The following is a 23,494-nucleotide window of genomic DNA, read 5'->3' as shown; positions in this document are numbered from 1 at the left end:
TTTACAGTGAAGTTACAGGCGATACAGCGATTACCAACAGGAGTCACTCTGCCACAGCACAACAAAGCAAAGACTAAGAGTAAATTTAGCAATAAAAATGTGTATACTTTTAAATTGACCACTCCGAGTCACTATGATAGACTGCCATAGTGTCATATCAGTTTTGACTGGGCCATTCTTCTACATTTGTTTATAAGATTGAGAGCAGAGCTTAGTGTGAATGTTATTCATTCATGTTTTTCAGTCTCCAGAGGTCTTCATCCTCAGTTTCTTTGACATTTTTACTCTGTTCTCTCTATGACATTGGCATACACTTTGAACCAGCAAACATTCAGGATCCAGCAGCTCAAGAAGGAGCTGAAGTCTCTCAAGAGGCAGTACAAGGAGACAGGGCAAGTCAAGGGGGCAGCCCTGGCAGATCTCAGGGCAATCCTAAGGAGGAAACTCCTTACTCTGTGCAGAGCTAAGGGGCACAGAAAAAAAGCAAAAGGAGAGGGCAAGGAAGAGGGCAGCATTCCTCGTCAATCCCTTCAAGCTAACCAAGCAGCTCCTCAGGCAGAATCACACTGGGCAACTGATTTACTCCAAAGAGGCCATTGATGACCACCTCAAGCACACATATAGTGTCCAAGTGAAAGACCAAACCCTGGTCCTGTGCAGCAGACTAATAGCACCACCAGACCTGACAACAGAATTCAACTTGAAGGAACATTGCCTGAGTGAAATGGAAACAGTTGTGAGGAGGGCAAGGGCAAGCTCAAGTGGTGCTCCCTACAAGGTGTATAAGAACTGTCCAAAGTTGGTCCACCAGGTTTGGTGGGTCTTTAAGGTTGTCTGGAAGAGGAGAAAGATCGGCCAGTCATGGAGGCATACTGAAGGTGTATGGATACCCAAGGAAGAAGGAACTGAGAGCATTGACCAGTCCTGGATCATCTCCTTGCTCATTGTTGAAGGCAATATCTTTTTCAGTATTGTAGCCAATCAAATCTCCAACTTCCTACTGAGCAATGGATACATAGACACTGCTGTACAGAAGGGAGCCATCCCTGGTTGTCTGGAACACATTGGCTTGATGACCCAGCTCATCAGGGAGGCAAGAGAAGGCAGAGGGGACCTGACTTTTGTAGCTGGATCTTGTCAATGCGTATGGTTCAGTTCCTCACAAACTGGTTGAGGTTGCACTGGAGAAACACCATATCCACCTCTAGGTGAAAGACCTCATTCTGGACTACTACAGCAAGTTAAGTATGAGGGCCCCCTCTTGCCCAGTGACATCCAACTGGTACCAGCTCAAAGTAGGGCTCATCAATGGTTGCACCACCTCGGTGGCCCTCTTCACACTGTGAACATGCTGGTGAATTCAGCAGAGAAAGAGTGCCAGGGTCTGCTCAACAAGTGTGGAACAAGGCAACCTCTCATCTGAGTCTTTATGGATGATCTGAACGTGATGCCAACATCAGTACCAGGGGCCAGATGGATCCTGCAGGGACTGGCGAGAGACTCAATCCTGGGTGCACAGGAGTTTTAAACCAGCAAAATCTCGCTCCATGGTGCTGAAAAATGGGAAAGGGGGGGTGGAGAAGTTCCCCTTCAAGCTGGAGGAAGAGCAGATCTCGACCATCACTGAGAAGTCAGTAAAAAGTCTTGGGAAGGGCTTTGACTGCAGCCTGAATGACAGACACCATCAGTACTACCACTGCCAATCTTGAGGGCTGGCTGAGAGCAGTGGACCAATCTGGTCTCCCTGGAAAATTCAAGGCTTGGCTCTGCCAGTATGGGATTCTCCCAAGAATTCTCTGGCCCTTGCTGATCTGAGGTCCCCATCTCAGCAGTGGTGGGCTTTGAGCAGAAGGGCAGAAGGTCACCACCTCCTTCAGAGGTGGCTAGGATTTTCATGCAGCCTGAGCAGCATTGCACTGTATGGGAGCAGCAACAAACTCAAGCTCTCATTCAGCTCAGTGAGGGAGGAGTTCATAAGTTCAGAGCACCTGCAGTACACCAAATCAAGTGACTCCCAAGGCAGGGAGAAGAGGAGGCTCATGCAGGAGAACATCTGAGCTGCCATGGAGATGAAGAGAACCAGCAGGCAGTGGCCATGAAGCAGCAAGTAGCCTGGATGAAGTAGGAGCAGGCAATGGAGCAGAAGGTCCCCCGGGAAGACATCTGGAAGGGGAATCCCCAAAGGATCAAGTTCTTGATCTAGGGAGTCTTTGATGTCCTCCCAAGCCCATCCAACTTGTTCATATGAGGCAAAGTGGAGACACCAGCTTGCTCCATGTGTTCCAAGAGAGGGACACTTGAACACATCCTGAGCTGCTGTCCCAAGGCGCTGCGTGAGGGGTGCTTATCGCTGGAGGCACAACCAAGTCCTCCGATCCATCACTGAAGCAGAAGCAATTGGCAAGGGGATAAGCAACAGAAGGTAGGTCCACTCAACAACCAAGGTGATCTCTTTCGTCAAAGAAGAGCAGCCAAAGCCAAACCCCAAATGCTGCTTTGCTGGTTTACTTCCCACTGTACAAGACTGGGTAATGACAGTTGACTTGGAGAAGCAGCTGAAGATCCCATCCCACATCACCCATACTTCATTGAAACCAGACATCATCCTCGTCTCTGAGGCCCAATGCATATCACCCTGCTTGAGGTCACTATACCTTGGGAGGAGAGGATGGAAGATGCACAGGAGAGGAAGAGGGAAGGCAGGGGTGGAAGTCCAGGTGCATGCAGATCAAGGTGGGGAGCAGGGGGTTTGTAGGGCATTCCCTAAACAAGGCCCATGGAATCCTGGGCATCACAGGACTGACCAAACAGGAAGGGAGCCATCAACAACAACAGCAAGGCAGCAGAGAAAGCCTCTGCATGGCTCTGGCTGAAGAGAGGAGACAAGCAGGATCCGTAGCGTGCCACTTGGACAAAGTCTGGGGCTTGATCAGCCTCAGTTGGGTCACTTGGATGAGGGTGTCTGATAGTAGAAAGACCCAAAACACCCACAAATCCATGTTACATCACTGATGATGTGTCCAAGTATTGGCATCTGTAGATGTAACTGACATTTAATTAATCTTGAAAATATGGATGCATCCTAGCCTGTGTTACGCTGATCAAGAGAGGATTAAATTGGCACATAATGAGAGCAAGGATATCTAGCCTTATTGGCAGAGAAACTATACCAGAGTGGATTTCATTGGTATCAGCATGGTAAATCATCTACTATATAACTCTGGCCATTTTACATCACATTCAGCACTAACATTTGCTTGGATCTAGTTCTGATTACTGATGTCTGTGTTCATTACATTTTCTGAATGAGAGCAGTTAACAGCAAGCTGATATAACATATTGTTTATACGTAGCAGCATATATACAATGGTTTACATAGCCTACCAGTCAAATGTATGTGCTCCTTAGGAACCTGTCATTATTACTGCTCTGTTTAAGTCACAGGTCAACAAGCTGACAAAAAAGTGCTTTGTAACAGTTTTGGTAAATGACTAGCCAAATAATCTGTAACCTGCAGCAAAGATTGTTATTATCATTACATTAGATAGCATTACTTATCTGATTAGAGCAATAAGTAACGATCTTCATTAATAACATTAGTGTTTTTAGCACTCTGGAGCTGGCTCATTCTCTTTGTTAGGATAAAAAACACATAAGGGAATACTCAAGGGCTATGGCTCCAATCTAGATAATAAAGCCTTTTTAGAATCTACCACTGTGAATATGTGTGTTAATTTCTTGTATTATTTGTAAAATTAAAGATACCTATTAATCAGATGAAGGGCTAGCTCTTTAGGCAAGCCAAATGGGCAAATGGGATAGACAATGCAAATATTTATTGTATAAATTTGACAAATAGGAGCTGATTGAAGTTTTGAAAATTGGTGTAGAAATAATATGTACTGATCATATAATCCCTACAACCCTGAGCTCCTCTATGAATTTCTATCTGAGTAGCTCCTAGCAGCACCCTTGTCCCTTACTATCAGGTGTTAAATGATACCTTATTGATTGCCGCTGGGAATCCATGTCATTGCAGCAAAAGATAATAGTGTTAGTTATGATTATTATGAATTTACATGCATTTGTCATCTCTTGATAAATGTTAACTCTGTAATGATTTAATATATACCAATTTCAGAGCATATCACATTCTGTTTTTCTTTTTTTCTAATCTATATTTTTCCAAGGTTTGAATCTTACCCACATCCAGTTTTTAGACAGATACCCCACCAGCTAAAGCAACCCTTATGTATGTGCATTTGCGTCAGGCAGTAATCACCACCAGTTCAGCTTTGACCAGCAAGAAGTTGTTTCAACAAACCTTGCATTTAGGAAAATTTGCTTTCTGCCCATGTGTGGAGAGATGGGGGTAGTGTGTGGGGAGGGGGTGAGCTGGATGTCACCTCAACTTTGTAAATATCTGATCATAGCTGTGACATACGGGCCTCAAATTTTCACTAATTTATTCCCATATTTAGTAATTCCTATTGATTCATCTGTCCAACTTATTTATCATCCTTTGTTTTTTTGGTCATATGTAGTTCACCATATTTTCGTGTATATAATCCCTTCATTATCATCATCAGCACCACTGAAGCTTATTTCTCTGTTTCCACAGCTTCCCTCTGCTGCTCTCTGTGTTTTTTTTTCCTCTCTCACTTGCTGACTTCTTTTGCTGCCACTGCTGCGTCTTGTTCTTCCTCCTCCCCTTCCCCTCAGCCCTCCCTCCCTCCTCTTTCCCCTCCACTTCCCTCCCACTTCTCTCGCTCTCTTGCTCTCTCTCTCTCTCTCTCTCTCTCTCTCTCTCTCTCTCTCTCTCTCTCTCTCTCTCTCTCTCTCTCTCTCTCTCTCTCTCTCACTCTCTCTCTAAACAAGCTCTCCGTCTCTGTGCCCCCCTTCATTCACCCCGTTCCAACATGTTGGCAGGAGGAGAAAGAGGAGGATGCTGCGCTCTACCCTCGGTGCGTTCTTGCCACCCTTTCGGCCAGCGCACGCTGCCTCTGCCTCTGCTGTCACTGGTTTCCGCCTGAAGGACTTAGGAGAAGAGGTGGAGGAGGGACCCAAGGATATGCTGGAGATCAGGAGCTGTTGCACCAGGGTCTCCAGAAACGGCAACGGCAGGAGAGCTAAACAGGGCAACTACTCTTCTTCTGAGGTGGAAACTAGTACGACTGCCGCTGTGACCACCTCCTCCCCCGGCTTCCCCCTCTCCTCTTCCTCCCACTTGGCTCCCGGATCCATGTGGCAGGAGGCGATGAGGAGGAAGAGGTACCTCCTGGACCGGACAGGGGAGCCAGGAGGAACAGGAAGAGGGGACAGAGGAGGAGGAGGAGGTCAGGGAAGGCGGAACAAGTCCCCAGACTGGCTGTATGAGTCGTATTACTGTATGAGCCAGCAGCACCCTCTCATTGTGTTTCTACTGCTCATAGTGATGGGAGCCTGCCTGGCTCTGCTGGCTGTTTTCTTTGCTTCAGGACTGGTAAGCTGCTCAGTGACACACACACACACACACACACACACACACACACACACACACACACACACACACACACACACACACACACACACACACACACACACACACACACACACACACACACACACAAATGAGAACCTGCACAAATAAACACCCTCTGGATGATTGCAAACTCCCACTGTATCAGAATAAAATGTTAAATGCATGTTAACTGTGATAATTACTGGTGATATTGGCTCTTATGTTACATAACAGGCAAAAACTTACAGTAATATTTATTGCAGAAATATATGTGTAGAATACACAGAGATAATTGTACACTCACACATGAACAGGGTCACACAGACACATACAAAAATGTGCTGGCACACACACATATGCACACACAACTGGGTTGTCAAACATCTATATGTATAAACACACACACACACACACACAGTACACATGCGCGTAAACAGCATGCTGTCTTCTTTGCAGCGCTGTTACAAGGAGGGAGGTAAAAGGGCTGAAATAAGGTGTTTAGTTATCGCCTGAGGTCATGGTTGATTGAGCTAAAGAAAGAGGAGGCAGTGCTTAAGATCCAAGGTTGTTTCCCCCAGTCACTGTTTTGAACCGTTAATCAGTGCTTTCAAAACCTGAAAAGAGGTGCTTCCTCCTCCTCAAGAAAAAGAGTTGAACAGCCAAGTGTCGATATTTAACAGGAAAAGTGCAAAAACTTATTTATACATATTAATTTTGAAAGTCTTACATGAATCTATTTTTAGCTAACTAATCTGGCTAGGGAAATAAATGTGTTTTACCACCCTGCAGCAATGAATAATTAAGATTTTTTATTTTATTTTTATTTTTATTATTACTTGTACTTCCATCCATTATCCAAGCCGCTTATCCAAATTCAGGTTGTGGGATGCTGGAGCATATATATATATATATATATATATATATATATATATATATATTATATATATATATATTTTATATATGTGTTTTTTTTCCTGAAAAATATATGTGCAGAGAACTTCCTACACCAACGTTGTTTTTATCAGTGAGATTCCTTATTTTCTTTGGGCAAACATCCACAACAAAACCCCTTAAAATGCTCTGATAGATTTGAGACTGATTACAGCAATTGGCCCCGAGAACATGGTGAGATTGACTGAATTTTAATGTTCATTTACATGACCATAAGGTCAATAATGTCAGTGAGTGAAATGGTAGAGTCTCCACATCAGTAGAATCAACAGACTCAGTTATGGCTAATTACTCATAAAAGATCAAATGGATTTTTTTAACCTACAGCCATGAACAATAAAAAAGGGGGGGCACGTTATTTAAGGCATGATGAAAGTGTGGGATATTTGCCAACAAGGGATGCTGCACAAATTTTAGGGAACATTTTTATTCCAATTAAACAACATCATCATCAACAATAATAATGATAGTAATTATAATAACAGGGTCCCCACGCATCCTGGAAAACCTGGAAATTTATAGCCTAATTTTCCAGCAATGGAAAACACCTGGAAAATTATGAAATTGTGCAAATGTTTTGGAAATATTATTGAAGTCATGGACAATTGTAAACTTAAGTTATAAAATCACATTTTTACCTGCTGAGATGGCATATTTCTAGCATAACTTTTAGTTGATATTGTATATTTTTAGCTGCTGAGATCAGTATATTAAGTTTTGGAGTGGTATATGTTCAGACACAGTCCATTTGGAGACTGTTGACACTTCCATTGATGGTAAATACTGAATAACGTGACCTTCTGTGAGCACAGACTATCATGCATATCCACATAGAAGTTATAGAAAATGACCTTGAAAAGTCCTGGAAAATGATTTCCTTAAAAGAGTGTGAACCTTGAATAATAATAATAATAATAATAATAATAATAATAATGATAATATTAATAATAATAATAACCCATAAGTTTTTCCTCACCTTAAATTGCTTTTGATTAGATTAATCACCATGAGTGTTCTACTCTATCTGACCAATTCTCTGTCTTTCTGTATCAATATATCCTTTCCTTCTCCACCATCCATGGAATGGGTGGGGGTGGGCAATGATGTCTATATTGCACTGCCCTCTTTCACTGTCTCTCCCTCTCTTTCTCTCTTTCTCTCTCCCTCTATTCCTCTTCATTCTACTTGCCAATGTCTTCCCTCACCTCCCGATAGGTCTATCCCTTCCCCATCCCACTGGCTTGTTGACCTAAATCCTGTGCGGTTTTGCAGCTTTTCCCTGGGCCAGTCACTGCTCTCCATGGCTCTCAATAGCCACACACATCCATGTCTGTCCTACCCTAATACATGTGTGTGTGTGTGTGTGTGTGTGTGTGTGTGTGTGTGTGTGTGTGTGTGCGTGCGTGCGTGCGTGCGTGCGTGCGTGCGTGCGTGCGTGTGTGTGTGTGTGTGTGTGTGTGTGAGTGAGTAAGAAGGACAGGAAGAGAGAAGTAGATACAGAATGTCTTTATGGATGCTCAGTAATCCAGGTAAGAAAATCAAAGCAAGTTGAATCAGTTGGACGGGTGGTGCACATCCTCCTGAGAATGTGCACATCATTGATAGGGAAGAACGCTGGTTTGAACGGGGAGTCAAAGAAGCCATCTATGTGAAGAGGGAACGACCATCCCCTGAACCGGGGGGGGGGGGGGGGGTAAGAGTACATTTTGTCACCACTTCACAATGCTGTGATTGCAAACATTCCCCAGTCCTCTGTGAAGAGTGCACATGGCCGTTGTAACTCTAGTTAATGGTCACACCCATAGTTGCATATGAAACTGATTGTTGGTTTCAGTCCTTATGCAACTGTATTGTTCATAAGGGTGGGGATACCTGCAGTCAGTTTAGACTGAAGAGGTGACTTAGATGACTGATGAAACATATCTGTCAAATGTATCCTGATGAACTGATTCAACTTTCTTTGAACTAGATACAGAGTTAATGAAAGAGGAAGGTGGGGGTAATGTAGGAGAAGGGAGGATAGAAGATACAAAGTATAGATAGATACACCATATGGCCAAAAGTATGTGGACACCCCTTCTAATGAGAGGATTTAGCGATTTCAGCAACATCCACTGCTGATATATGCATAAAATCAAGCATACAGCCATGTAATCTCCATAAACAAACATTGCCAGTAAAGTGGGTCGTCCTGAAGAGCTCATTGACTTTCAACGTGGCACTGACATTAGATGCCACCATAAACCTCTGGATTCTTTCTCATTAAACCAGACCACACCCACAGGATTCACATACATTCATAAACCTTGTCTTGAGGGGTGAGGAGGTGGTGGTGGTGCTGTTTACCGGAAGGACATCAAAACAACCACCCTCCCCATTCCTGCTGCTCATTCTTTCAAACACCTTGCCTTCAAAGGTGTTTGAAAGAAAGAGCAGCAGGAATGGTTGTTTGGTTGTTGGAGGGTGGTTTTTTTCATGTCCTTCCGGTAAATAGCAGCACCACCACCTCCTCAGTGCGGCAAGCTGTGGATCTTGTGTTGTTGCCTTTTTGATTTCTGTCAGTCCCTTGTCACTCACAGGGATGCTGCTGAGGACCATGTGCACCTGGGCCTCCCCATTCCTGCTGCTCATTCTTTCAAACACCTTGCCTTCAAAGGTGTTTGAAAGAATGAGCAGCAGGAATGGGGAAGGTGGTTGTTTTAGAGTTTATAATTGTGCCACAGTGGCACAATTATAAACTTAATAAAATAATAAATGCATATTCCGGCTGTGCACTATGTGTTTATTCATTCCACCATCTTGGATCACTCTCTGGTCCCACTCCCTTGGTGTTTGCTGTCATCTACCCCCTCCCCCCCAAGCCAAAACCCTTCTTTCTCTCCGACTTCTCTGATTTTCTGACCCAGCAATGTGCCAGCTCATCTTCCGTTCAATGCCCGGGGGATTTTAGTATCCACATTGTTGAGACTCACTGTAAATCTGCCACAAAATTCCTGGAACTGCTACAATTCTCCAACTTCACACAACATATCAACTTCCCCACTCACAGCTGTGGTCACATCCTGGATTTGGTCTGCTCCACCGGTCTCACAATGCATCAACTCTCCAGCCTCAACCTCAATATCTTGCACCACCTTGCAATCATCATGGACATTGACGTCCCTATCCCCATCCCAAAATTCAAACACATAATCTACATCTACTTTCGGCTGCTCCCATTAGGGGTCGCCACAGCGGATCATCCATTTCCATTTCTTCCTGTCTTCTGCATCTTCCTCTGTCACACCAGCCATCTGCATGTCTTCCCTCACCACATCCATAAACCTCCTCTTTGGCCTTCCTCTTTTCCTCTCCCCTGGCAGCTCCATATTCAGCATCCTTCTCCCAGTATACCCAGCATCTCTCCTCAACACATGTCCAAGCCATCTCAATCTTGCCTCTCTTGCTTTGTCTCCAAACTGTCCAACTTGAGCGGTCCCTCTAATATAATCGTTCCTAATCCTGTCCTTCTTCATCACTCCCAGTGAACATCTTATCATCTTCAACTCTGCCATCTCCAGCTCCACCTCCTGTCTTTTCGTCAGTGCCACTGTCTCCAAACCATATAACATAGCTGGTCTCACAACCATTTTGTAAACCTTCCCTTTAACTCTTGCTGGTACCCTTCTGTCGCAAATCACTCCTGACACTCTTATGTGTTTGAACACAAAATTCAAACCCATAACATCCTTCCGAAATCTCAAATCTATTTCCCCCACAACTCTTTCAGCCTCTCTTGCCAGTAAAATATCTGCCTCCCCTCCGCCGTGGTCTGATAGTCCCTCCAAACTTGTCAAGTATTATAATGACACTCTCTTCCTGCCTTGATCAGCTGGCCTCCTTTAAAACCAAAACAGTCTCTCACATACTCAGCTCCCTGGTATAGTCCTGAATGATATAAAATGAAATCCTGTAAGCACCATCTTGAAAGACTCTCCAAGACAATTGATATAACAGTGTGTCTCCAAGCCTACTCAGACTACCTTTAACAATATAAAGACACTCTCATCACAGCCTGGTACACCAGAGTGTATGAGGTGTGTGAGAATACTCGCACACCTCATACACTCTGGCTCCATCAACCCCAAGACTGTCTTTTCTACAATAAGCAAATTTCTCAGACCCGGTGACAATACCTCTAATTCCTTCACAGTTAATAAGTGCAACTCTTTCCTTTAATTTTTCCAAACTAAAATTGACACTATCTACAGCAACCTGACACCCCCCCTTTACCACTCACCCCTGTCAAAATTCTCCCTGTGTCCCCAATGGAGCTGTCCAATCTTATGGGAGGAATGATAAACTCCACTTGTCTTCTGAATCCCATCCCTTCCATTCTTGTTAAGGACTGTTTCCCAGCTATCTCCTCACTCATCACAGAAATCATTAACTCTTCCTTCAGCTCTGGTTCAGTCCCCCATACACTTGAATTGGCTGCTGTCACCTCATCCCCATCCTCAAAAAACCTCGACTCAACCCCAATATCATGCACAACTTCAGGCCCATCTACCATCTCCCCTTTCTGTCAACAATATTGGTACATGTTGTCGCCCCCCAGCTCAAAGCTCACCTCATCTCCAACCACCTGTTCGAACCATGTCAATCTGGTTTCCGCTCACATCACAGCACAGAAATAGTCCTCATTTAAGTCATCAGTGATGACCTCCTCTCCTCAGTCTCTGGCCACCTCAGCATTCTCATCCTCCTCAACCTCACTGCAGCTTTCAACCACACCATTCTTCTCTCCGGCCTTGAATCCCCCTTCAACATCACCAGTACTGCCTTCTCCTGGCTAAATTTATATCTCACAAACAAGACAACAGTTCGTCAATATCCACAACTGCACCTCTGTCACTGATCCTCTTTCCAGGGTTTGGTGCTTGGTTCTCTCCTGTTCATCCTTTACATGCTCCCCCTTGGTATAATTATGCATTGTTATGGTCTCCACTTCAACTGCTACACCGATGACATCCAGCTCTACATCGCCACTAAATCCATCATTTTGGGTAGGGGATTTGGGACCGATAATGATCATGTCAGATTTATCACAATTTAGTTTGAGGAAGATGTAGTGGTGTGGTGGAGACCTCACAACTTACTCCAGTCTGACCAACTTTCTCACTGAAATTAAATCATGGATGCAAGCCAACTTCCTCAAACTAAATTGCAATAAATCTGACATAATCATCATCGGTCCCAAATCCCTTACCCAAACCACTCACAACTTCTACCTCACCGTTGATAACTCTACTCTGTCTCCCTCCTCACACATGCACAACCTCGGAATAACTTTTGATAGCAACCTCTCCTTTGAACACTATGTCAATCAAATCAGCAGAACTGTCTTTTTCCACCTAAAAAGCATAGCTCATCTCCACCCATCACTCTCCTTCTCTGCTGCCAAAACTTTGATTCATGCCTTCATCACATCCAGAACTGACTACAGCAACTGCATTCTTTGAGGCTCATCATCCAAAGTCCTAAACATGCTACAGTACATCCAGAACTCTGCTGCTCACCTCCTAACCAACTCCTATGGTATGCTTGTGACCACATCTCTCCTGTCCTCCAGAATCTCCACTGGCTCCCTGTCCCACAACGGATCCAATTAAAGGTCCTTCTCCTTACTTACAAAGCCCTAGACAGGCCCCCTTCTACCTCACTTACCTGCTCCACTACCATACTCCTTTCCGCAGCCTTCACTCCTCTGATGCCAACCTCCTGTCTCCACCACACAGGATCCAGCACTGGACCTGGGACAACATAGCCTTAGCCATAGCTGTCCCTTCCCTCTGGAACTCCCTCCCCAAATACGTCAGAGACTGCAGCGATTTGTCCACTTTCAAATTATTAAGCAAAAATCACCTTTTCAGTATTGCTTTTAATGTATGATTAATGTTGTGTCTTACATGTTTTTGGTGTACCACTTTTATGTTTTTTTTAATCTTATGTAAAGCCTCTTTGTGTACTTTGAAAAGTGCTATAAAAATCAAGATTATTCTTATTCTTATTATGTATTGATGTGTCTGGGTCCAAAGGCGTGTAGGTCAGGTGAATTGGCCGTACTAAATTGTCCCTAGGTGTGAATGTGTGTGTGTGTGTGTGTGTGTGTGTGTGTGTGTGTGTGTGTGTGCATGCGCGTGTGTGTGTGTGTGTGTGTGTGTGTGTGCGTGCGTGCGTGCGTGCATGTGTGTGTGTGTGTGTGTGCGCGCGCGTGCGTGTGTGTGTGTCTGCCCTGTGATGGCTTGGCGGCCTGTACAGGGTGTCTCCCCGCCTGCCGCCCAATGACTGCTGGGATAGGCTCCAGCATCCTCGTGACCCTGAGAGCAGGATAAGTGGTTTGGATAATGGAATGGAATGGATGTGTCTGGGTTTCTTTTGAACATGAAAGTTGTACCTGGTCTCAGTAACCTAATAATGACTGTAAATTAATAAAAGTAAAAGGTTAAACAAATTAAAGCTGTGAAGATCAAAATTCAGTTCCAGCAGTCACTGATGAGGTATGATTCGGATAACTGCCTGCATTTAGGAATGACGACCAATCAATTCAAATATCCAGTAGAACGGACCTATCCCTAGAGGCAGCAAAAAATCGATGACAGCTTGAGTAGCTTTCCCACTTAAGGGATTGGGGTGGTGCATATCCCAAGGGACTGGGGTGTATGCCTATCATTTTTTTCCTACCTTAGGTTAGTGTAGTTATCATTGTTGTGATGCTACCAAGACCAGAGCCACTTGCTCACATCTGCATCTTCTCGACAACTGTTACACCTCTAGTGGTTGTGAATGGGCTCTAGAAAGTGGCTCTGGGATAACATTCTGGCCAAGACTTCATTCAGAGTGTTGCACACTTCAGCATGAGTAGTGAGTGATTTCACAAAAAAAGTATTTATTATCAAATCTACCATACACTTTAGCACCACCAAAAACTATGCTGCAGAAATGATTAATCTAGTTTGGGAATTGAATGTTTTAAGATTAAGATAAAATAAATATATGTTTCCCAGTGTTGCCGGAATGGATTTCTACAGTAGCAGGGAGAGCAGACTAGACATTTTGTTGCGCTATCCTTCTACATCCACCTTGAAGAGGTTCTACTAAATTTTTTAGCAGAGCCCTCAGAACTTAGTGAGTTCCAGAAAGGTGGTGGCAAATCTATTATGGATGTGAGTTCAATTTTGGTGCTAGTCAAAACTATGGGCTTTTTAGGATATTTCCTCACACCACGGGTGTTCTGTTTTTTTTTTTTGTTGTTTTTTTTCCCTCTCTTTGAAAATATGTGTGTTCTTATGAAATATGTTCCTGGGTTCTGGGTTTGACTTGGATGGTTATGCATGATGTGCTGTTTGAGATCATTCACTAATCTAGTTTTGTAAGAGTCCTGATAAGCTGACCTTTAGCTGTTTCACTGCCTTTTCAAACAGCTCAGTCAACAATTAAGCTACAAAGATGTCCAGAAAATTGTAGAGCATCCTACACAATCTCCTATAAATAATTTGCCCCGAGTGTATTTTTTTTAAAATTTTATTCACAGATACATTGTTCTCAGATAACAATGATGAGCTATGCACAAGAGGGAAGAAAAAGGAGAAAGTACACTTTTAATTAGAAATCTGAAATAGGACCATAACATAAAGTAAGAGAGAGAGAGACCTGGACTTGTTGATAAAACACTGGTTCATGGGGCGTCCGGGTGGCGTGGCAGTCTATCTCGTTGCCTACCAACCCGGGGATCTCCGGTTCGAATCCCCGTGTTACCTCCAGCTTGGTTGGGCATCCCTACAGACACAGTTTGCTGTGTCTGCAGGTGGGAAGCCAGATGTAGGTATGTGTCCAGGTCGCTGCACTAGCGTCTCCTCTGGTCAGTCGGGGCACCTGTTCAGGGGGGAGGGGGAACAGCCTGATCATCCCACGCACCACGTCCCCCTGGTGAAACTCCTCACTGTCAGGTGAAAAGAAGCGGCTGGCGACTCCACATTGATCGAAGGAGGCACGCAGTAGTCTGCAGCCCTCCCAAGATCGGCAGAGGGGGTGGAGCAGCACCCGGAATGGCTCAGAAGAGTGGGGTAATTGGCCAAGTACAGTTCGGAGAAAAAGGGGGGAAAAATCCCCCCCCCTGAAAAAAACAAAAACAAACAAACACTGGTTCATAAAACACTGGACTGGTTCATATCTTAATCCCTGCCACCCCTACTTTCGTTCACGTCCCTCATTCTTAAGAGGCGATGGTCCAACCAGTATAATAAGCACTGCAGCATCAAGTACTATCGGATAAAGTTCTCTCTCAAGTGACTGACATTGGAGCTGAAGGGAAGGACAGACAGATGAATAGAAGGTGAAGAGAAATAAAGCACTAAAATAGCTCTGTCTCACCCAGCTCTTTGAACCGATTTGTACAAATAAAACAGTAGATGATGTGAAGAGGTAGGTCGACACCTGATGTTAAGTTTAATCTGAAATATGGGTGATGCATGTCATAATCAGTATTAACACAGGTATGCATTTTTCTCTTTTCCTCAACCAAATATTTGCCCCTTTGACAGTACCCTTCATATCTTAGTTTTACTCGTTGGCTGTACCTTGACAATTTTTATTAAGCATTCACTGCTTTTTTTCTGCAGCTTTCCTTTTTTATCACTTAAAAAAACAAGCAAACAATATATTGTCAGTAGAGGCTTATCTTCACAATGACTCTCATGGTGGACGGATGGATGGATGGATGGATGGATGGATGGATGGATGGATGGATGGATGGATGGATGGATTGCGTTTATATAGTGACTCCTTTCAAGGTTGTTAAAAAGCCGGACAACCAGAGGAGAATCTGTTTTACCCTGTTGAGTATTTCTTCGAATGTGTCACAGTTATGCCTTGGTGGTTTGTGTTTTTCACGACTTTTAAAGAGAACAAGGCGTCTTCTAACTATCTGCTTCATTGAGCTGCCCCACTCACTTCGCCAGCTCCTAATCTCTTTAACTGTTCTTCCTTTCTGTCCTTTTTGCTGTCCTTTCTTGCATGCTTTTTTATTCTCCCATCCTTTGAACTCCCACTAATTGGTCCTTTTTCTCTCCTCAGACCATTGAAGACCACGTGGCCTTTGTAATCACGGTGCCCACAGCACTAGCCATCTTTCTGGCCATATTTGTGCTAGTTTGCATCGAGTCCATTTTCAAGAAGCTCCTGCGCATCTTCTCGCTGGTCATCTGGGCCTGCTTGGTTGCAATGGGTTACCTTTTTATGTTTTTTGGTGGGATCATCTGTCCATGGGATCAGGTAAGATCAGAGGAGACTTTTCCTTGAGTTGGCTTGCAAGTTCTATGTTCCCTTTGTGGATCTTTTACTCGTGTGAATTATTCACATGAAAATGTCCAGTTTTTATTTAATGTTATATTCTGGAGAGGGACAAGGAGAGAACAAGAACCTCACAATTACAGTCATGATTTGAAAAATACAATAAGTCAGTCTCATATAGAACTTCTGCTGAGCCACAGGATATTGTTTCTGCAGACCTATTTTGAAATTCAAACATTTGACAGTATCTGAAAGAGCTTATCTGCATCTAATATCATGAGGCTTATAAACAATGTGCGATAAAAATGGATCTCATAAACTAATTCAATTCGTATTTTTCTGATGCACTTAGGCCAATTATTGCTTTGGTCTTCTGAGTAGAGATCAATAAATTAGGTCTTATGGAGAGTGGGGTTGGAAGCTGAGGGGATTTTGTTGGCCCAGGGAGTGCACCTTTTAGGAACTATGCATGCATACAACTAATCACAGTGGTACATTTATAAAAAAGAGTGATCTAGTGTTTTGCAAAGGTTCATGGAACATGTTTATTTTTTTCACGACTAATACAAATATAACACGTCCAAAAGCATTTTCCTGGATGCCAGAAATGGCAAGTATAAAATGAGTTGCCTGAGATACTCATAGCCAGAGGAGTAGCTACTCTCAACTTGAATATTAAGTGTATGATAAAAAGAAATCCAACGTCAAGTCTAGTTTCTGTATAATGAACATGGATATATATATATATATATATATTTATATTTATTTATTTATATTTGTGTGTGTGTGTGTGTGTGTGTTTATGTATGTATCAAGAGAAGGGGATTCAGGCGGCAGAAATGGGGAAGTGTCTCCTGTGGCTTCACTTTTTATTTCATCTCTTGCAATCTCTGCCCTACATTCTAAATTAGGCTCACTTTTTAAGATCAGGTTGATCATGCACTGAGTAGGTATTACTTAATATGAAATATTTTTTCTTCTTTGTTAAAGGCCTGGAAAATTGAAACCTGTGAATTCTTTACTAGTGGGATGTTTTAATATATTTCTGCTTTCACACATGATCTGAAAATAAATAATAATAAAAAAACATCGGTGCAAAAAAAAAAATGCAGAAAAGCCTTGGTGCCAAAACTGGCTCTCTTGTATGGCGACAGAAGCGCGCACAGAGATAATTTGCGCGCTCGCAGTTAATATCTACGTGTGTGAAATAATATAATACGCCCGAATGCATGTTTTATCGCGCAAGTTCTTTTTGGCACTATTCTGTCGCCATACTCTTGAAAGATTTTGCTGTGGACCTGCACACGTCACTTATGCTCAAAAACCAGTGAAATCATTTCTGTCAGTAGTATTTATAACAATCACCATATCCTCTGTCTTTGAGACTGGTGTTTCCACTCTTATTTTGAGCAGGTTGAAATGGTATCTAAATATTCTGTCCTCTCTGGCTGCACCCAAAAACATTCTGTATTGACATTTCATTTGGTTAATGATACCAACCAATGTGAGCTGTTAACTGCAGATATTTTCCAACATTGTGGGTACTGACGAAGACTTATCACATCAGGATCTTAGGGTAGAGATACACAAGTTACTCTCAAGTGTAAATATATATAAAATCAGCAGGTTAATAGACCACATAATGGTACATATTGTTACAGTGATTATGGACAATGCTAATTAATCCTCAGTAGTTTTACATATTGATGTGTGTCAGTTAATATGTTTCAGTCACCGTGTGTGGCACGGTGGCGCAGTGGTTAGCATTGTCGCCTCACAGCAAGAAGGTCCCGGGTTTGAGCCCCAGGGTAGTCCAACCTTGGGGGTCATCCCGGGTCGTCCTCTGTGTGGAGTTTGCATGTTCTCCCCGTGTTTGCGTGGTTTTCTTCTGGGTGCTGCGGTTTCCTCCCACAGTCCAAAGACATGTAGGTCAGGTGAATCGGCCGTACTAAGGTGTGTGTGTGTGTGTGCGTGTGTGCGTGCGTGCGTGCGTGCGTGCGTGTGTGTGTGTGTATGTGGGCCCTGTGATGGTCTGGTGGCCTGTCCTGAGTGTCTCCTCGCCTCCCACTCAATGACTACTGGGATAGGCCCCTGCGTCCTCGCGACCCTGAGAGCAAGATAAGCGGTTTGGATAATGAATGGATGGAGGGATGGACGGACATGTGTCAGTTTGTGGCCCCTAACCAGTTTATAATAGGATAACAGACTCACCGTTTTGAAACATGTTGGCCAGAATGTGGATTGGGTGGCTCGTCATCTGACTCCTGTTCAACTTTATATTCCTCTTGTTATAGATGAGGCTGTATACTGCTGATGTTACAGTTTAATGCAATTTTTGTACTCTCTAGCACCTACAGTTACATAACCATAAAGAGTTGTTTATATACACTACCGTTCAAAAGTTTGGGATCACATTGAAATGTCCATATTTTTGAAGGAAAAGCACTGTACTTTTCAATGAAGATAACTTTAAACTAGTCTTAACTTTAAAGAAATACACTCTATACATTGCTAATGTGGTAAATGACTATTCTAGCTGCAAATGTCTGGTTTTTGGTGCAATATCTACATAGGTGTATAGAGGCCCATTTCAAGCAACTATCACTCCAGTGTTCTAATGGTACAATGTGTTTGCTCATTGGCTCAGAAGGCTAATTGATGATTAGAAAACCCTTGTGCAATCATGTTCACACATCTGAAAACAGTTTAGCTCGTTACAGAAGCTACAAAACTGACCTTCCTTTGAGCAGATTGAGTTTCTGGAGCATCACATTTGTGGGGTCAATTAAACGCTCAAAATGGCCAGAAAAAGAGAACTTTCATCTGAAACTCGACAGTCTATTCTTGTTCTTAGAAATGAAGGCTATTCCATGCGAGAAATTGCTAAGAAATTGAAGATTTCCTACACCGTTGTGTACTACTCCCTTCAGAGGACAGCACAAACAGGCTCTAACCAGAGTAGAAAAAGAAGTGGGAGGCCGCGTTGCACAACTGAGCAAGAAGATAAGTACATTAGAGTCTCTAGTTTGAGAAACAGACGCCTCACAGGTCCCCAACTGGCATCTTCATTAAATAGTACCCGCAAAACACCAGTGTCAACATCTACAGTGAAGAGGCGGCTGCGGGATTCTGGGCTTCAGGGCAGAGTGGCAAAGAAAAAGCCATATCTGAGACTGACCAATAAAAGAAAAAGATTAAGATGGGCAAAAGAACACAGACATTGGACAGAGGAAGACTGGAAAAAAGTGTTGTGGACGGATGAATCCAAGTTTGAGGTGTTTGGATCACAAAGAAGAACGTTTGTGAGACGCAGAACAAATGAAAAGATGCTGGAAGAATGCCTGACGCCATCTGTTAAGCATGGTGGAGGTAATGTGATGGTCTGGGGTTGCTTTGGTGCTGGTAAGGTGGGAGATTTGTACAGGGTAAAAGGGATTCTGAATAAGGAAGGCTATCACTCCATTTTGCAACGCCATGCCATACCCAGTGGACAGCGCTTGATTGGAGCCAATTTCATCCTACAACAGGACAATGACCCTAAACACACCTCCAAATTGTGCAAGAACTATTTAGAGCAGAAGCAGGCAGCTGGTATTCTATCGGTAATGGAGTGGCCAGCGCAGTCACCAGATCTGAACCCCATTGAGCTGTTGTGGGAGCAGCTTGACCGTATGGTACGCAAGAAGTGCCCATCCAACCAATCCAACTTGTGGGAGCTGCTTCTGGAAGCGTGGGGTGCAATTTCTCCAGATTACCTCAACAAATTAACAGCTAGAATGCCAAAGGTCTGCAATGCTGTAATTGCTGCAAATGGAGGATTCTTTGACGAAAGCAAAGTTTGATGTAAAAAAAATCTTATTTCAAATACAAATCATTATTTCTAACCTTGTCAATGTCTTGACTCTATTTTCTATTCATTTCACAACATATGGTGGTGAATAAGTGTGACTTTTCATGGAAAACACAAAATTGTTTGGGTGATCCCAAACTTTTGAACGGTAGTGTATGTCCTCATATGGACATGCCTTTCCTGTCTGCATCCGGTGACAATGTCATGATCATCTAATTGGGTTTATTACAAGTTCATAGTTACAAACTTGTTACTTCTGAGGAATACTGTTTAACACTGTTTAATTCCAGCCTCCAGACCTTTAAGACTTCTGGCCTGAACAATTGCACAGGACAATAAATAAATGAATAGATAAAAATACATATATTAATCGATTAATTAGTTGATGAAAAAAACCCTCAATGAAGGCAATAAAGAATAGGCTTAAATAAGTTGCTAACCTGACTGAAATCAATACTGTAATACTCTGTCCATATGTAACCCAGATAAATGAATAAAAAAGGTAAACTTAAACTTGAATAAAGATTAGAAACCTTATTTTTACACATCAGGTTTCTTTTTAATTTTCATTTACCAGTCATTCCCGTGCTGTTATTTCTCAAGAGACTATCAGTTAAGTTGATCATTAAGGCATTATAATTCTCGGGAATCTCTGCTAGAGGCAACATGTGTTGTGCCCAGCCACAGTGGCTCAGGGCTTGGAAAATTGCTTCGGTAAGTCTTGCTAGAAAATAAAAGAAAATGCACCCTATAATAAACATTAAACCTCTGATGGCCTATGCAAGATTTCTTACTTTATTTGAATAATTCAAATATATTATTTTTCATTGTCAATGTCATCATATTTCAATCCCAAAAATCAAAATCTATATGGATCCCTTCTCAGCAAGTTGACTAAGGGACATGTAAAAGCTACTACTACTACTTTTGGCTGCTCCGATTAGGGGTCACCACAGCGGATCATTCAGTTCCATTTCTTCCTGTCCTCTGCATCTTCCTCTGTCACACCAGCCACCTGCATGTCCTCCCTCACCATATCCATAAACCTCCTCTTTGGCCTTTCTCTTTTCCTCTTCTAAGGGACTAAGGAAAATGTAAAATAATGAATTTAAATTCCCAGTGCGAATAAGAGGGCTTTCCCCATCCGCAATTGGACCATTTCTATTATTAAGTGAAAGGGAGCTTGTGTTGCTTACTGGAGAATCTCTGTGGATCCAGAATGTGGTGTTCCTCAAGAGATGAAATAATGCATCATTAGACAATGTGTTTGAGTTGCTAGCACTATGTGGCCCTGTCTTGAAATTCAGATACAATAGACAATCCTAGACAGACAATCCTAAGACACAATGTCCTAGGATTACTTATCACCCAAACATCTCAAAACACTGCATTTGCATGCATATGTGGTTATTAATATATGCATTCCTTTCTTTATTCATCATTTTTAACCCTATTTTTATGTTTGCCATTGCTTTGCTGTTGTGTCACTCCCCAGGTACAACTGTTTATAAAATGATGAATCTAGTTCCATTCGGGCACATAATCAGTGATGTTTACTAGGATCAGTGCTTTGTGTTTTTCAATGTTAGACTCCTTTAATAAGGCAACATAGCATTGATTAAGTTTCCGCTGGTGTCCAAGTAGCCTTCTCTGCCAGCAAACCACTGTTTTTGATTCATGGCTATCAGGACTACTACAAAGTGGCTTTTCAAAGTGAATTGCCAGCAAGGGCTCTGTAGTTAACTTTTACTGGATTGCACTGTACATCCCTGCCTTTGGCATCCCTGACCCAGCTTCTGGTTCAATGTCCTTATTCTCTCACCGGCCTCTTCCATCTGATCTTCACAGTCACATCTAGCATGGCCACTGGCTTTAATGTTTGAGAGCAGCATGTCACACTTTTGCAAAGTCAGTGTTAATGAGTCTGAGGATCTCCATCTGTCTACTGCACAAGGTACTTCAAACTCATCTGTCACTATAGGTCAGGCCTCATTTTCCACTCAACTGCTGTGACCTTGGCTGCTCCCAAGCCCTTATCAATTGCCAAAGCCCCACCATTCTTTGAGCAGATGCCCTCTTTTGTTGATGTTAATAAAGAAACTTTCAGGCACAGCCTACAATACCAGGTCGTGTTCTTCCATTAGAGACCAATGCTTCTCTGGCTTCAGTGCAGACCTAGCCACCTCTTTATGAAATGGATATAGGTTGACCTGTATTTTCAGGACCCTCTATTTCAGGAATCCAAACCCACTCAGCAACTCTCTACCAAACTGCCCCACTGTTTTGATTGCAATAGAGGGGTCATGGCCTCTCCACTCAGTCTGGGAGCAAAGCTGTCATGCTCTCCCTCAACAACCTCCTGAAGTTAATACAGTTGGGTTTGTTATAGCTGAATTTCTTATTGGATCTAGTAGTTGGATTAAAGGCTTTGAGTGTCCCCAGGTCAAGCTTCCTTTTTGTGTCACTAAAGGGGTTTTAGAAATGGTGGTCTGTGTAAGAACAAGCATTGTGCTTCTGCCTTGATATATAGGTTATATAAAATCCAAATACATTTGTTATAAAGTCTACCTTCACTTCATATTTTTCTCTCTCCAGCCATTTTCTCAGCTCTTTTAAAGATCACCAGTTTCCTCCAGAGAATGTTCCACAGCTAAGCCAATTATCGTCTTCCTTCTTCTGTCACCTTCTTGAATCTCCATCTCTTAGCTCCTGCCTCAGTTGACAGACCTTATGCTACTGAACCTCTCAACAGCAAGGCTGACAGTGATTGCTGATATGACTGGAGTTGTTGGCCTGCATCCTAGCCTGGGAACCAGATGAATCAGCGAGCTCATGTTTTATTTGCTTGGGCAGATGTGTCTGGCCCCCCTCCTGTTCAGACAGATTTCCAGCTGACCTGGCCCGGGCCAGGCCAATCACAACCATTTACTAATATAAGATGGGTTTGATATGATGACTGTACAGAGGAGCACCGTTGAAGCATTTTTGTAAACAACCAAGCTGTCTGCCACTGATGTGGAATGGTCTGTTGAATCTGCTATCGCAGCAGTATTAAATGAACTGGACGATTTCCTCTAAAAGAAAAAAAACTGTGCTTAAAGCTTTTGTTGATAAGAAACATGTGTTTGCCATATGTCACATTTAATTGCTCTGATTGGTTGTAGGGCTATCCAATTGCGTCCAGAGGCATTTTGGTCTGTGCCCGTCAATAACGCCCCTCGGAAATCAAAAATGAAGTGAGAGGGCCGGTAATGTCAGGCTACCTACATCCCCATTTGCAGTGGCTTCAAGTTGTCAAGGTTTCTTGAACAGATCTTGGGGCCATTTTACCCTGTGATATTCAGTTTCTTTACCTAGGACCAGAGCTCCCAGTGCCGAGAAGTGGGTGTGCACTGTTAGCCTTGGACTTTCAATGTCACATCAGGAGTGGTTACCTCTCCCTTCTGCTCATGGCAAAGCCACAACTTGCAAGCAATTTTCCAAGCAGCCAATTTACCTCTAATAATTTCCCATGGAACACAAATAATCGTGGCCAAATACTTTGTGGGACAGCAGGTGGTGCCGAGCTGGTCTCCGATGTGAGAAAAGGGGAGGGTGGAAAGTTACAATTTTTTAACTTCATGTATGTGGTGTTCATGTCATGTGAGGCAATCAAATCCAAATGAGGCTACAGCACTGCCTTGTCTGTAGACAACTATCAGGATGGTGGATGGGAAAATGGCAGAACTGTATGAGCCATCCCTACTGTAAAAGCCAGTTGTTTGAAACAATTGTGTGCTGGGACAAATATAAACTTTGCGAGGGTCAAAAGACAGGATGTTGGGTTGCTGTGAAGCCCCTTGAGGCAAATGTGTGATTTGTGA

The 23,494-nt window shown here is 43.0% G+C and overlaps 1 protein-coding gene and 1 pseudogene across 1 annotated transcript in view; both read left to right on the top strand.

The window, feature by feature from the left end:
• Nucleotides 1-297: 297 nt before the first annotated feature.
• Nucleotides 298-3,012, top strand: LOC130118531 (uncharacterized; annotated as a pseudogene).
• Nucleotides 3,013-5,227: 2,215 nt separating this feature from the next.
• The window catches only part of adcy2a (adenylate cyclase 2a), a 223,558-nt gene continuing 205,291 nt past the window's right edge, over nt 5,228-23,494 (top strand). The window contains exons 1-2 of the mRNA XM_056286380.1: nt 5,228-5,482; nt 15,566-15,763. Of these exons, the coding sequence (XP_056142355.1) occupies nt 5,243-5,482; nt 15,566-15,763 (438 nt within the window). The 5' untranslated portion in view covers nt 5,228-5,242. The remainder of the gene's footprint in view (nt 5,483-15,565; nt 15,764-23,494) is intronic.

The sequence above is a fragment of the Lampris incognitus genome, chromosome 9 (genome assembly GCF_029633865.1).
Source record: "Lampris incognitus isolate fLamInc1 chromosome 9, fLamInc1.hap2, whole genome shotgun sequence".
Taxonomy (NCBI): Eukaryota; Metazoa; Chordata; class Actinopteri; order Lampriformes; family Lampridae; genus Lampris; species Lampris incognitus.
The sequence above is the reverse complement of the archived record's forward strand: the minus strand, read 5'-3'. Positions and strand labels throughout refer to the sequence as shown.